The sequence below is a fragment of the Gastrolobium bilobum genome, unplaced genomic scaffold (assembly GCF_033153095.1).
Source record: "Gastrolobium bilobum isolate Gb01-03AN ecotype WA unplaced genomic scaffold, APGP_CSIRO_Gbil_v1 utg7510, whole genome shotgun sequence".
NCBI classification, from domain to species: domain Eukaryota; kingdom Viridiplantae; phylum Streptophyta; class Magnoliopsida; order Fabales; family Fabaceae; genus Gastrolobium; species Gastrolobium bilobum.
Window position 1 is genome coordinate 153556 of NW_026897090.1, and position 14450 is coordinate 168005.

Sequence of the window (14450 nt, forward strand, 5' to 3'; positions counted from 1 at the left end):
TCTCCTTGTATTCTTGAGTTGAAAGGGTTGTGAGACCCATTGTTTAAGAGGTAGCCAAATACCTAAGTAAATTTGGAGTGAATTGTAAGGTTGCCAAGTACCCGTAAACTTGGAGATCGTAAGGTATCCAAGAACCCGAAGTCTTGGAAGATTGTAAAGGTTTGTCAAGCACCCGTGAAGCTTGACCATTAGTGAATGAGTTGATCGATCGGCTTCAGTCTGGACGTAGGTCACAAGTGGTGGTGACCGAACCAGGATATATTGTGTTTGCAATTCTCTAAACTCTAAACTCTAAACTCTTTATTTCTAAAACTTTAATTGCTTCTTTGATATCTTGTATGTGCTAGTATATGTTCTATAATTGTGATATATTATATGTTATGGATTGTTTGAATGCATTGATTAACTTTTCATATATCAAAGTGTGCTTGAAATGATTATTTAAAAACTGGAAGGGGGCTTTTGCGAAAATCTTGTAATACTAAATTCACCCCCCTCTTGCGTATGAATGCCACACTCCTAACATCAAATAACATATAACATATGTTATTAGGATTTGTTTAGTGATCTAGATAAATGTATAGGCCCACGAGATTTAAAGCTCAGAAAGGGCCAAGAGGCATAATGATCTTATAGCGCAAGATACATGAGCAAAGCATTGTGCAGATTATAATATTAAGCCACCTTATATAACTTAAAGGCTAAGAAAAGACTTTGCTACAAGTTGAGTTCCACCGCGCATAAAAGCCAACATAAAGAAGACAGCTCCAACTTGCAACCACTTTAGGAATACAGGCAAGTATATAGAATTGTTCACCAAAAAAAATAGCCAGAAAGGTACAAGCTGAGACAAAAAGGTAGGAACCCACAACAACTAATAAAAAGGTATGCCGCCTACCAAAGGCGGCATAAAGCTTGCTATAAATACGAAGGGTACAAACTCTGGTATGATCATCTTATTCCCATTCCATAGAACTAAAACCTAACATTAATACTGACTTGAGCGTCGAAGTGTCTTTGCAGGTACCCCCAGTCTCTTCTATTGCGCTAGAATCATTCAACGTCAAATATATTGGAATCATCTTAAGCCCACAAATTATAACGTACAGCTTAAAGTCTTCAACCTTCAAGCGTATATGATTTAGCCCAACCCATATTGGATTAGTCTGATCATTTAGGGACGAAGAATTTGAATAATTTTTATGAGGTTATAAGTTTGAACTTTTGTGAAACTATTATTTCCAGAAAAAATGCTTCAAATGCAACCTAAGCATCACCGTTCATAGGTATAATACGAAGAAAAAAGTAAATTTAAAATGCTTAAGGAATTTTTTTGCCTTTCTTTTAGACGCTTCTCAGTATATTATGTGTGTAGATGCTAATTTAAAAAAAAAATGTGAAAGTAAAAAAAAAAAAAAAAAGAGGCAAACGAAACAATTTTTGGTAAGCTAGTTCAACGAAACATTTTAAGTCAACATAATAATACAAAAGTTTACTATTACGGTTTTTTTAAGCCAACATTTTGTTTGCTTATAAGAAAAGTTAAAATATTTTTTTTTTGACCACCCACTATATTCGAACCAAATTAGTCAATTAAATAGGTTGGGTCCTATCAAAATTTATAAATATTTATTAAAAAAAGATATACAAATTTTTTTTCGAATAATATAATTATCTAAAATCTGAACATGAGAGCCCACCAATAATCATTTCGGATATCGAATGAAGAAATCGCTTAGCCACATTTTTGAAATAATACATTAAATTGATAAAATACTGGTATTTAATATAGCTAGAAGTCAAATGTATATGGTTAAATTAATGGGTTTTATAAAAGTTACGTTGTAGGAAAAATGATTGTGTAATGTTATAGAGATTCGTTTTACATGCCGTAATTTTTTTTTTTTTTTTCAAAAAGAAGTGTCAACCCCACAAAATATTGTGTGTGTAAAAAAATTTATTGTGTTATATTAAATGACAAATGTAAATCCCTAAATTAATCTTTCATTCGAGTTTCCTTCAACTGGAGACGAAGGCTTTCCCATGTCCAATTAGAGAAGTTGGCTCCTGGTCATGGACATATACTCAATACTGTGATCTTCATTGTGATGAGTCCAAGCCCAAGTTGAAGATTTATAGAGCCCAAGTCCAATGTGAATGTTCGGTCTGTCCCTTAGATGCTCTGGAGAGACAGAAAGCCGAAGTCAAGATTGGCAGCTATAGTATGAAGGATGAAGAACCTTCTTCGAAAGTGGCATGTTTAATAGAGACCAAAGATGTTCATTTCACTTGGACCTGTTTCTAGTTGCTACATTCCCCAGTAGATTCACTGCTGATTTTTATATTACTTTTCATCTCTATCAATTAGTTCATTATTATACTATACTTCACAAGACAGCCTGAAAGAGCATGCTTGATGCCCAAGTAAGACCTGCTATGACAAAACAAAATATTCAAAGACCAATAGATGGGATAAGACATATCATTTGGTAAACTTGCACGGGGATTTGATTATTTTGAACCATTTTTTTTAGTGTAAAGAACTAATTAATTCAACTTAAAAGTTTAAACTAATGAGTAAGGTTATATATATATATATATATATATATATATATATATATATATATATATATATGTGTATAATCATATATAATCTTATCCATCAGCTTAAGTTTTTGAGTTGAATTTATTTTTTTACAAAATATCAGTGTGACCATAAAATTACGAGTTCAATCCTTATCTTTATCCTTCAATTTTTTTGTGAAATTTTTTAGCACAGGTAAATGAACTTATCTATTATCTACTCTTTAAGTTTAATGAGCTTTCGTATAAATGAGTATGTTATAGATATATAAATCCATTAATATAATCTCATCAGTTTAAATTTTTAGATTGAATTGATTTTTTAAAAAAAAAAATAATAATAATAATTTGCTTGAGAAATTCCTATGTATACACAATATTCGTGCTTAACCACAAACCCTAACATATGATTTTAAATTCAATTTTGAATAATTAAGTCGTATTACACTAAAATATGCAAGAATTTAATGTTCGGGGCTGTGAATAAGAAAGAAAGAAAAAAGTCAAAGGGGTTTCAAAAGGGGATGCGAATCAACTTGGCCAAATTGGAAAGAAAAGGACAACAATTTGACTGGAGGAATAAAAAAGAGTGCAATATTCTATCCCAATCCATGGAATATCTTCCTTACCTTAACCATTGGCTCTACTTTCCAGAAAAAACTTTTTCGAAGGTAATATCCAGGTAGCTTCCACATTAGAGCGAAGTCCTTATCCACCTAATTAAGTCACCCACCTCGTCACATGAACCTGATTATTTCACATCTTTGTCACTCTTTGTAATCCATTTTCTAACCCCCTATATTATAAGATTATATTGTAAGATTTCACACACACCATATCACTTCTCTTTATCTTTATTTCCATTTAATTTTAATGTCAAGTGAACCTGGGTCAAAAGCCAGCATAATTCAGCCACTTACCCACAAATAAATAATGTAGGGAAAGTAATCTGTATTATTGAAGATAAACAATAAAGAAATGGGCCAATCCTTGCAAAACTTTTTTAAAGGGACGATCTAGTTTGAGTTGTTTATCCAATGTTTTTGACTACGTGCCTATGCTTCTTGGTATTAGAGCCCGTTTGTTTACCCTTTTAAAAAAAGTAATTTTTATTTTTTCTTATTATAAAAGTTTTTTTTACAAAAGTTAAAGTTATTTATATTTTTATAAAAATTTTAATTTTTGAAAAAAATATTTGGCTTTTGACTTCTGCTTTTTTTAGAAGTTAAAATTTTTAGTTTCTGAAAAAAGTAGATTTTTGGCTTTTTTTGTGACTTCTGCTTTTTTAAAAGCAGACATCCAAATAAACTAAAACTGAGAAGTGCTTTTTTTCAAGAAAAAAAGTAGCTTTTGAAAAGAAAAAAAAAACTCATCCAAACATACCCTAAGTGGGACAACATTTTAATAATGGAGACATTATGTCTAAAAATCAAGAGAGCCATGTTTTGTGTGCCGAGCCATGTTTTTGTTTACTAGTTTTGAGACCCGGAAAAAAAAGTTGTTGCTAAGATAAAAGGACACCCTGATTTTATAATTTTAGTTCTGATATGTTCTGAATAGGAGAGCATATTTAATGCTCTTAGAACACATAATATTTAATGGAGGGAGGAGTGAGAAAGAGAGAAAAAGCTGGTGAGAGAGGAGAGAGAAAAAAATTAAATTTTTTTTAAACCAAGTGCCAAAATTTCAATTGAAGGACCGCAGTGGTTCTGGTGCATCATAAATTTTTTCTCTGAATAGATGGGATGGTTTTATCCGGATATTCATTTTGATTATTCGAAAAGATCAAGTCATCCACTTCTTAAGTATAAATGACCCTCCATATTTGATTATTTCTCACTTTCACACACGTATGAACATTACACGTGGGAGTCACACAATCTCATACCTCAGTGGAGCCCATAATGCTGAAAACGGTTATGACATCACACTTTTCATGTTAGGAGAAGATTTTTCCTACTATAAATACTCATATTCCCCTTTAGAGGACCCATCATCATTTTCGTTATTCACCTTGTTGAAACTTTGTAAAAATCTTCATTCACCGGCCATAAACCGAGCCCAATCACTTCCTTTTAATCCATTATTTTTCAAAGACCTTAATAGTGACCTCCTTGAGCTATATTTCATACCACTACTTATCAATTCACTGTCATATTGACATACTTCACCATTCACATGGGATATCTTCTCCTTCACCCTTTACCATTCTGTTGTAGCTATGGTAGTAGCTGCTGATTGATAATTGTACGCTGCATTGCACATGCTCACCATGATAAAATGATAATCGAAATTTATCATCCTTTAATTAATATGGAATTTGTGAGCTAGCGGTGTCTATGGAGGAGACAACTGCAGATGGTGGCAGATCATTTTGAACAATGAGGAGACTTGAAGTCAATAATAATGATATGAAGTCAATAATAATGATGTGTGTACATAATGATGATAAGAGATGCAATGATTTCAAAGGAATTATCTATGAAGTTAAATCTTTTGTTTATAGAGAGATTTACCTTATAATTGATAAATCACATAATCTCAAAGAGTACGTGGAATCCATTATATGGGTCAAGGATAAAAATCTTGAAAAAAAAAATATTGAGAAATATTAAGATTAGCCTAGTAGTGTGGGGTGTGTGTTAGGTGTGTATAGTGTTCAATTCCCATTTTAATCAAAAAAAAAATTCAAAAAAATTCATCCATCACATAGAAAAGGTAATGGATTATTAAGCAGCACTTTTGGCATATGACAGCAGCCCATCATGCCCCATTATTAGTGGCTGCAAAATATCCCGGGGGCGGGGGAATATTCTATTAATTAAGCATCAACTAAATTAATTTGTCAGGTAGAAAAATTAATTAGAGAAAATGAAAAGTATTATTCCAAATGAGACTGGGTTGGAAAATAATGGACCATTATGAATTAATGCTAATGTGGGCACGATGTTGATTTTTCGCATAATATAAGCCATGTCCACAAACAGAGGGTTCATGAACTGAATTTTCATTACTGTGACATGGCAACTCGTAATTAATTATTGTAACAAGATATTACACAACGTGGGTGTTAGACTATTCTTCTCCATGGCGTTCAATTTCTTGCAAGACAAGAACTACAAAAACAATGCAAGAGTGGTTGGCGGGTTTACAGATGAATTTTCCTCCAAAGCCCAGCTATGAGCTAGCTGATGACGCTGGTTTGCGTACGTAGGCATCAAAGAACTTGTCGTTTTATTTATACTTACCCGTTGAATCGAGGTTCAGATCCTCTACAGCCAAGGCTTTCCACTTACTTTGGTCTCACCAGTCCTAACCCCCTATTCTATGTGTATTTATATACATTTGATTTCGGCTAAATGTTTATACTTTTTGCTGCATCACTGAATGGGTGTCTTCAACTTTAATTATAATATTTATTTTTTAAAGTAAATATCATAAAACAATAATACGTGTGTTTTATAACATATTATTCTCAGTATTGACAATCAATATTCTCTGTCTGTTCAAAACTTCAAATCTGATTTAAAATAAGATTTTGTTACCGCATTGGTTGGGTTTTTTTTTTAATAAGAGAATGTCTTTTGATGCCGTGCTTAACATGAGAGTGGATAAGAGTATATTCTCTCGTATTAAAATTTTATATGATTTAATTATGTAAAATTTTTATATCTATTTTTTTTCACATATATTAAATAAGTGAGATTTAATGATTATTAATGAAATAAGAGATAGATATAAAAATTTCACATTATCAAATTATGTGAAATTTAAATAAGAAAAGATCCATTTCCGCTTGACATTAGCAAATTTTTCATACGTGACACAATGTTATTGGGCAGAGCAATAAGTATATTTGGATTCGGAGCACCACATGATTGGGTGTGTCACTGTGTTGATTAGGAGAAAATTCAATTTATGATAATACTGAATTTGATGCTCTTTTTTTTTTTGGTTAACAATGCTTCTTTTTTATTTAAAAAGAAAATGTTTCTTCCTTTTATTTATGGAAAAAATATTTCTGCAGTTAATACAGATAAGTTATTTGTATTTATTCCCAAAACGACGTCGTTCTGAAATTAAAATCTTAAAAAATTATGAATATAAAGACTATTATAACCTTAAAATAAATTAAAATTACAAAAACACCATAATTTCTGTCCCAAAACAACGTGGTATTGACTCACTGCAGATAAGTTATTTGCGCAGAAAAAATGATTATATTTTATAATTTTATTTAAGTACTAATTTTTTTTTATTTTTAATAAAAGAGAATATAGTGCGCTTTAATCCAAAAAAGAGAGAGAATATAGTGCGCCCGATATACTGAAGTTTTTCTCGTCGACTAGACGGAACCTGCTACAGACGGAGACAGTCAACGATGCGCAATAACTGTTGAGCCGACATTTTGAAAAAACAAAAGTACGGCGAACAAGGGGGTGTGACGGAAGCAGTGACAGAATCATCGAAAAGTGGAACAGTCACACGTGTGCAATGTCCACTCAACCAGTGCCACGTGGTGGCTGCGGTCAGCAGAGGCTAAGGTTCGGAACTTGCTTTATAATAAATATTAACATTTAACAATTAATAGTTAATGGATATGGCCTCCCCTTCACCAAAGCACGTGTCTAAATTTTTATTGAATCCACTATAAAAGAAAAACCCATGTAATCACTCTCTCATAACTTCGTAAGTTTCAAGTCGCAGAGCAGAGAAGAAAAATCACAGTCAACAACAAAAAACAGCTTACAAGGGAAAGAGATCGAGAAAAAAGAGAAGAGACGCCAATGAAGGGTGAATTAGAGTTACCACCTGGTTTCAGATTTCACCCTACCGACGAGGAATTGGTGAATCACTACTTGTGTAGGAAATGTGCTGGACAATCAATCGCCGCTCCTATCATCAAAGAAATCGATTTGTATAAGTTTGATCCATGGCAGCTTCCAGGTACTTGTTTAATTGAGTCTTGATTCTTCTTATGCTCTTTTCTGTTTTTTTTTTTTTTTGTGTGTAAAATTGTTTATAAAAAAAAAAAAATGATTTTTGATGTGCAGAAATGGGTGTTTACAGTGAGAAAGAATGGTACTTTTTTTCTCCAAGGGACCGGAAATATCCGAACGGTTCACGGCCGAACCGGGCCGCCGGTAGCGGGTATTGGAAAGCAACCGGAGCTGACAAACCGATTGGAAAACCGAAAGCACTTGGGATTAAGAAGGCACTTGTTTTCTACGCAGGGAAAGCCCCTAAAGGCATGAAAACCAATTGGATTATGCATGAATATCGCCTTGCCAATGTTGATAGATCAGCCAAAAAGAAAAACAACTTGAGGGTATGCTTAATTTCAATTTTATTTATTTATTTTGTTTTGTATTGATTTTCATTTATTATGATATGAAAATTGTTTGGGAAGAAAAAATACCTGATTTTTGTTTTGGTGTTATGGCAATGATGCAGCTTGATGATTGGGTGCTGTGTCGAATTTATAATAAGAAAGGGAAGGTTGAGAAATACAACAACACGGTACCAAAATTTTCAGGGGAGGTTCATGTTAACTATGAGCATGAGAATGAGACGAAGCCAGAAATCCATAAATTCGCGAATGACCAATTGTACATGGACACGTCGGATTCGGTGCCACGTCTGCACACGGACTCGAGCTGCTCGGAGCACGTGGTTTCACCGGATGTCACGTGCGACAGGGAGGTTCAGAGCGAGCCAAAGTGGAATGAACTGGAGCTACAGCTAGATGACACGTTATTTGATTTTCAGTTCAATTACTTGGATGATAATAACCTGTCGGTGGATGACCCTTTTGGCACTCAGGCCCAGGCCCAGGCCCAGTACCAGATCAACCAGCTCTCGCCATTGCAGGACATGTTCATGTTCCTACAGAAGCCATTTTAATGGGGCCATGTTTAGTGTTATTGCCTAGGTGTAACGAGTAACGACCACCCATAGAAAAATTCTTGTTCCATTGCTATTGTAGTACGATTTTTTCATATATTTGTAATATATAACTTCTATTTTTCAATTCAAAGGAAACGGTTGAATTAAAAATCTTCAATTCAAAGGGGATGGAATGGTGCAGTCTAGCCCAGCCTCGAGCCTGCATGTTTGACATTAATATTATAGATATATGTTTTGTCTTTACCTCTACGTCAAAAGAAAGAACTTGCATTAAAATAATAAAACTTATGAGTTAGCTGCCAATATACTAATAATAAGTTGATGCTGCTCAACCAACATAAACCAAAATAAAAAATGTTGATGCTGAGAATATCCTGTAAATATATATTGTCCGTAACTGATGATTTTGATTTTTGCCCCCTCTAATTAATGTTCCCAACTTAAAGGGTCTCACATAAATTCCTCTAAACAAACTCAAGTATAATAACATCAACAGTGCCTTAGTGAAACAGATTTTGTGAGACAGTTGAGAAAGGGTTACTATTTTTTGTAGAGATGAACACTGTCGCATTGTATGACTGAATTTGCTAGTTGTGTTCAAACTTTGATATTTCTAACCCTGTCTGTCTCTGTTTTTGGAACATGGATTATTATCTTTTCATAAAGCCTGAATACTAGCAATAATTTATATGGATGAAGAAAAAATGTTTTCTATAGTCAAATTTGAATAGATTTGAAAATGTTGAGAAAGAAGATGGATTAATAGTATATTATTGCATGAATCCTGCCAATTAATTATACAATCAAAGATGCATCTAATATTTGCATCAACTTGCATTGCTCTTTGCTCAGCATTTCCAATTCTAATTTAAATCCCCAAAGCCATGCAGTCAAACTAATGTGATGTAATTATATGACTGATTACTTTGTAAGTTATAAGCAGTCGGAAATACACTATAAACACTAATAATATACCACGTACCAATATATATTATACACAACACAAGGCTATCTTCACAAACAGTGAAACAGATTAATATTCATATATTACAATACAATCACCCTGTTCTATAAAGTAGGACAATAGCTAGTTAGCTACTATCTGATGAAATAATAAAGATATAAACTGAGTGAACGAGATATGTTTAGTGATCAAATGCTGGCATCTCTAGATTTTGGAACCCGGCCACAATCTGCCGGTACCCAACCAATCAACTGTTTTTCATTGTCAAATACCATCGCTTTGTCTTGCATGGATATGTCTGCATAAACAAAGTTCATTAAGAGTTAACTCTGGTGAAAACTGCTAAACAGGTGAAGAATAGCAGGACAAGTGAGAATAATCATTATCCTAAACGAGCATCAGAAGAAAAGAGATAGTAAAAACATTCCTACCTCCGATTAGGTTCAGTTCCCCCATCCCTACTTCAGAACCGTTTAGAATGCCCAAGCAAACATTTCCCATGTTCTGGCAGAACAATTTATTAGCGTTCACACATGAAATGCATCTGTTACTTGTGATAGCAAAAAAAAGAATAAAAAGTCAATCTAGAAACATTGATTAGTTTGGACTCACTGATATTATCAGATATGCTTCAGGAGGGATTTCAAACTGAGCTTTACTTCTCCCACTGCTGGTGAAACTAAGCGCCATAGGCTTGAAGTATTTTCTGACTTCATATATGCTTCTGAAAGGTCTTTTACCATGCCAACATAGAGGGACAGTTCGGTCATCAGGTGCTTCTTTTATGGGCTTTCCAGCTAGATCCTTCTTTAACTACATATAAAAATTGAACGATAGACCCAAGTTAAGTAATGTGTTAATATTTTCCTGTATCAATGAAGAAATACTTTATTTTTCCTTCTTTAAACAATTCAAATCTTGCATGAGGAAATTGATATGATCTTAGTAATGCCTCATGCTTTTGAAATGCTTAAAATTGGGGAATATAGTGCAAATTTCTTTCAACTGACCAAAGATATTATTGCTTGGTAAGCCTTGGAGTTGAAGTAAGTGTAAGAACTCCCAGTGTCAAAAGTAGCAAGAAGATTTCCAACCCCAGTCCTCTTCCCTCCAAAAATGAGTTCAGCTGCCCCAGCTGAGTAATGTTTGCTGAGACAAATCACAAAGATGGGATTTCAATCAGCAGAAAGAATTATGAATCATTACAATAATTGTGGAAAATGTAAAATAAAGATCTGAGATTCAGAAAATCTACTTACTAATCTCTGGATGACATTGGAGTCCAGGTCAGTCGAGAAGAATCATAAATATCTCCAAAGAAGATATAACCTCCTCCTTGTGAACTCAAGCAGTGTCCAACTACATATCGCACCAGACCCTGACTATTCAGCTGTGATATCAAGCTGGATTTTCCCCTTCCAATGCCAAGCATTCCATCTAGGGGGTGGTAAGAAGAATCTGGAAAAACCTGATCATATCCACATCTGCAGAAGGGAACCAAAAAGAAGTGCATTACATAATTATAAAGAATTTTTACTTCTTAGTAAAATACAAATGGTATAATCATCATGAGTATGGGTTACTTATGAAACACTGTTAAATTTAAAAAGAACATACACATATAGACCAAAGGGAAGTAAAAAAGGTTTGAGGTGGTAAAGCTTTAAAGCAAAGCTTGCCAAGTTACTAACCCAAGTGCCATACGAACTTTGAGTTGGATTCCATTTGTAAAGTTGAGAAGGTAAACATCATTGACAAGTACACCAAGGGAAGAGTAATGATCTGCATACTCAACTTCATAGTCACACTGATGTGGTACTTCACATTCGTAGTCATCGGTCTGGTGTAAGGATGCACACAGGGGATGCTTGCAGGGAACTAAGTCATTGCTGGGCCTGTAAAGTGGATGTGGTGTCTGAAAAATAAGCAAAAAAATATTTAAGATTAATATTAATAGGAGTTTGTAATCAATCAGATTATACATGTATCTATATGCAAATAAGAGCTTCCAATCTCATTTGACATGGCATGTGTTCAAGAAAAGACTTTGTTCTTCAAGCTGTTAAATTTGCCTGGTGATTTTGAACATTGGCAGTAGATGAATACCTGAGTACAGCGGGAACAAGGGGCATCACATTGAAGCCATGTGAGGTCGCTACCCGTGTCAATATCAAGAAAATAAGGCCTGGGTGGGTGGCCAATGTTGAGAGTAACATTATAAAACCTGTAAATGTTGAAAGTAACGGTGACTTAGAGAGAGAGAGACACACACACACATATACACACATATACATATTTGTCAACTAATAAAAAAACTATATTTGAAATGAAACAGAAAAACATAATATGAGAATGGGAAGAAACCCCAGAAAGATGTTTTATTTATTGTTTCAACATTATTCTTTCCAAGAATAAACAGCAAAAAAATCAAAAAGAAAAAAGAAATAGAAGAGAACTTAAAGATGGTCCAAGCAGTAAAAGGCATGAACAAAGCAGCAGAGGAGAAAGAAAGGCATAAAGTGAAACTGAATGAAAAAAAATAAGAAGAGAAAAGGAAAGTCTTTTTACGTACCCAACAGGGTAAACATTGCCATGAACCGGGAACACGATGGATGAGCCACCATGAAAACGGTTTAGGAATGATGATGATGATGATGATGAGGCTTCATCTGGAAGAATGGAGTTCCTTCCATTTCCAGTAGAACTTTTGTGTTTATTACCAAACCAAGCTGAACAAGCAGAGCAGCTCAAGAGGAGTAACAGCACTGTGAATCCCAACTTCCCTAACTTCATCTTTCAATTCAAGCATGTATTGCAATAATTTGTATATTAGGTAGGTACGTTGAATAAAGAGAATGAAGAGTATGTTTATGGGTACGTTGCGTGTTTGATGAAATGCATGAAACAAAATTCCAACACTTTAAATCGTGGTTTCCATAAAAGCATTGCTTCAATAATTAGGAATGGGATTTCTTGCAATTGATGTTTTGTTCAGGGTTCTTATTCCTTCCTTCCTCGCATGAGCCCTCCTCCAACTTTTTTTTTTTTTTTTTTTTTATATGTATTGTATAGACTATAGAGCATTCGTTTAATACTAGTTGACTAGTTCATTTGAAGTTGAAGGCTAGAAGAATGGCTGAATAAGTGAATAAGAAAAGGCTCGTTTTGAAATGAGTTTTTACTTCTTCTTTTTTTAAAGTGATTTACAACCCGTAAATTATTTAGTATATGAAATTAAGTTATATTTTATATTAAATTAATAAAAAAATGTTATATTTATAAAAAATTTCGTTTACGTTTTACAACCAAATCTTAATCTTTATTTTCTGTTAATCTAACGGTTATAAATTACTGTGTTATATTAATTAATTAATTATTAATTCTCAATAATTATAACTTTTAGATTGACAGAAATCAATGATTAAAATTTAGTTGTAAAAGTTTGTGAACTAAAATGTTTGTAAATAAAAAGTATACTTTTACTCACTTTAAAATTATTGGTTTCTTTTTATTATTATTGTTTTTAGCTCCAATGAGTTTCGTTTTGTGTTGAGAATTAAATAAGCTTTTATATAAAAATTGTTTATATTATAAACTTTACATTATAATAATTTAATCACATGCTATTCTTGATAATATATCATTCAAGAATATAAAAGTAAGGGGTGTGAATAGGACAAATTAATCTTTTATTAAGAAAATTTATACTATAATAATTGAATTAATCTTAATATATTTTGTCATCAGATTAATCTATCAAAGATTCAAAATATCATTATTTTTTTTCTTAATAAAGAAATAAAGTGATGATATAAAAGGACAAATTTAATATTTGAGGGACGGATAACAAAATTTCATGGTTAATTTAAGAGAAAAATATTTATCCCAATAGATAAAATTATTTATAATAATCCAAGAATGATGTTGTTTTGCAGTTTAAGAAAAAATATATAAGGTATTTTAATAATTTATTTTTCTTGAAAAAAGAGAGAGACTTTGCGTATTTATCATAGAGGAATGAATTATCACTAGGGGAAAAAAAAATAGTTGAAAACTCCTTGGAAAGGAATTTTGTTATCAAGCTATTAAGTTAAAAAAGAGATTAAATTTTAACGTAAGAATTATGCGAAAAATGTTGTCATCCCATATATACACGTTAAACAAGAGCTTAATCTCATAAACTAAGGGGGTGTGTATTGGATTAAGATTTTAAAAGATTTTTTTGAGATAAAAAATCTTACAGATTTTAAAAGATATTTTAGAATTGGAGGGACTTTAAAAACTTTTTTAAAAGACTTTTTTTACAATCAAGATTTCATAAGATTGAATTTTAAAGAATTTTAATAGAATTTATAAGATTTGAAAGGACAATATGAATTTATAAGATTTTAAAAAATCGTATGAATTTTTAACAAACATTCATAATTACAAGAGTCAATAAAAAAAAATAACAAAGAAATGCAATGAAATTAATAAAAAAAAGTAAAACCTAATATAATTTTCTCAATCAGTAAAACATAATATAATTTTTAACAAACATTCAAAATTACTAAGCAACAGCTCTTCACATATCTAAAGTTATACTAGTCCTCCACGTATTAACATTTTCTCGTTCATGCTCTTGGGTTTGACCAATGGTTGAAAATTGTCTTCTTCATTTGGTATCAAAGCTATGCATATATGATTATAAAACTCAAATTTTTTAATTATTAAAATATTCTAAATTTGCATATAGAACCTAAAGTTCATGATAAATTTTTGTTTGGAATTTTTTGCAATTGATCTTGAAAATCTTGGGATTTTTGTTCTATGTGATGAGAGTTTTCTAGCCATATATCATATGCATAAGAAAATTTCAAATTTGAATTTTTGGATTTTATTATATGAAAGTTTAGAAAATTTCTCAAATTTTTTTCAATAGATACATTGAAACCTTAAATTGCTTTGAGGCTTTTGAAAAATAATTTTTTAGTTATCTATTGACACAAAAATTGTT

The 14450-nt window shown here is 32.3% G+C and overlaps 2 protein-coding genes across 4 annotated transcripts; one reads left to right on the plus strand and one right to left on the minus strand.

Annotated features, from left to right (window-relative positions):
• The first annotated feature begins 7260 nt into the window (after positions 1-7260).
• LOC133304074 (NAC domain-containing protein 2-like) lies at positions 7261-8555 on the plus strand. Of its 3 annotated transcripts, XM_061504044.1 has the most exons (4): positions 7261-7530; positions 7638-7912; positions 8038-8124; positions 8155-8555. In XM_061504044.1, exons 1-4 carry the CDS (start codon positions 7371-7373, stop codon positions 8485-8487), a joined length of 855 nt encoding a protein of 284 aa, XP_061360028.1. In that variant the 5' UTR covers positions 7261-7370; the 3' UTR covers positions 8488-8555. The 3 variants fall into 3 exon arrangements, with proteins under 3 accessions (XP_061360028.1, XP_061360027.1, XP_061360029.1); XM_061504043.1 differs by having other exon boundaries at positions 8038-8555; XM_061504045.1 differs by having other exon boundaries at positions 7377-7530; positions 7654-7912; positions 8038-8555.
• Positions 8556-9501: 946 nt separating this feature from the next.
• Positions 9502-12455, minus strand: LOC133304068 (aspartic proteinase Asp1-like). The gene is made up of 8 exons (XM_061504038.1): positions 12027-12455; positions 11561-11678; positions 11146-11369; positions 10714-10938; positions 10465-10603; positions 10067-10267; positions 9886-9958; positions 9502-9752 (listed from the first exon to the last, which is right to left on the minus strand). Exons 1-8 carry the CDS (start codon positions 12245-12247, stop codon positions 9643-9645), a joined length of 1311 nt encoding a protein of 436 aa, XP_061360022.1. The 5' UTR covers positions 12248-12455; the 3' UTR covers positions 9502-9642.
• Positions 12456-14450: the final 1995 nt, after the last annotated feature.

Excerpts from the sequence above, each read along its gene's own strand:
- LOC133304068 (XM_061504038.1), bottom strand. The coding sequence starts at position 12,247 with ATGAAGTTAGGGAAGTTGGGATTCACAGTGCTGTTACTCCTCTTGAGC. Across the intron at positions 11,679-12,026 it reads GGCAATGTTTACCCTGTTGG|GTTTTATAATGTTACTCTCA; the intron begins GTACGTAAAAAG and ends CAACATTTACAG. Across the intron at positions 9,753-9,885 it reads GGAACTGAACCTAATCGGAG|ACATATCCATGCAAGACAAA; the intron begins GTAGGAATGTTT and ends TTGTTTATGCAG.
- LOC133304074 (XM_061504043.1), top strand. The coding sequence starts at position 7,371 with ATGAAGGGTGAATTAGAGTTACCACCTGGTTTCAGATTTCACCCTACC. Across the intron at positions 7,531-7,637 it reads TGATCCATGGCAGCTTCCAG|AAATGGGTGTTTACAGTGAG; the intron begins GTACTTGTTTAA and ends TTTGATGTGCAG. Across the intron at positions 7,913-8,037 it reads AAAAGAAAAACAACTTGAGG|CTTGATGATTGGGTGCTGTG; the intron begins GTATGCTTAATT and ends GCAATGATGCAG.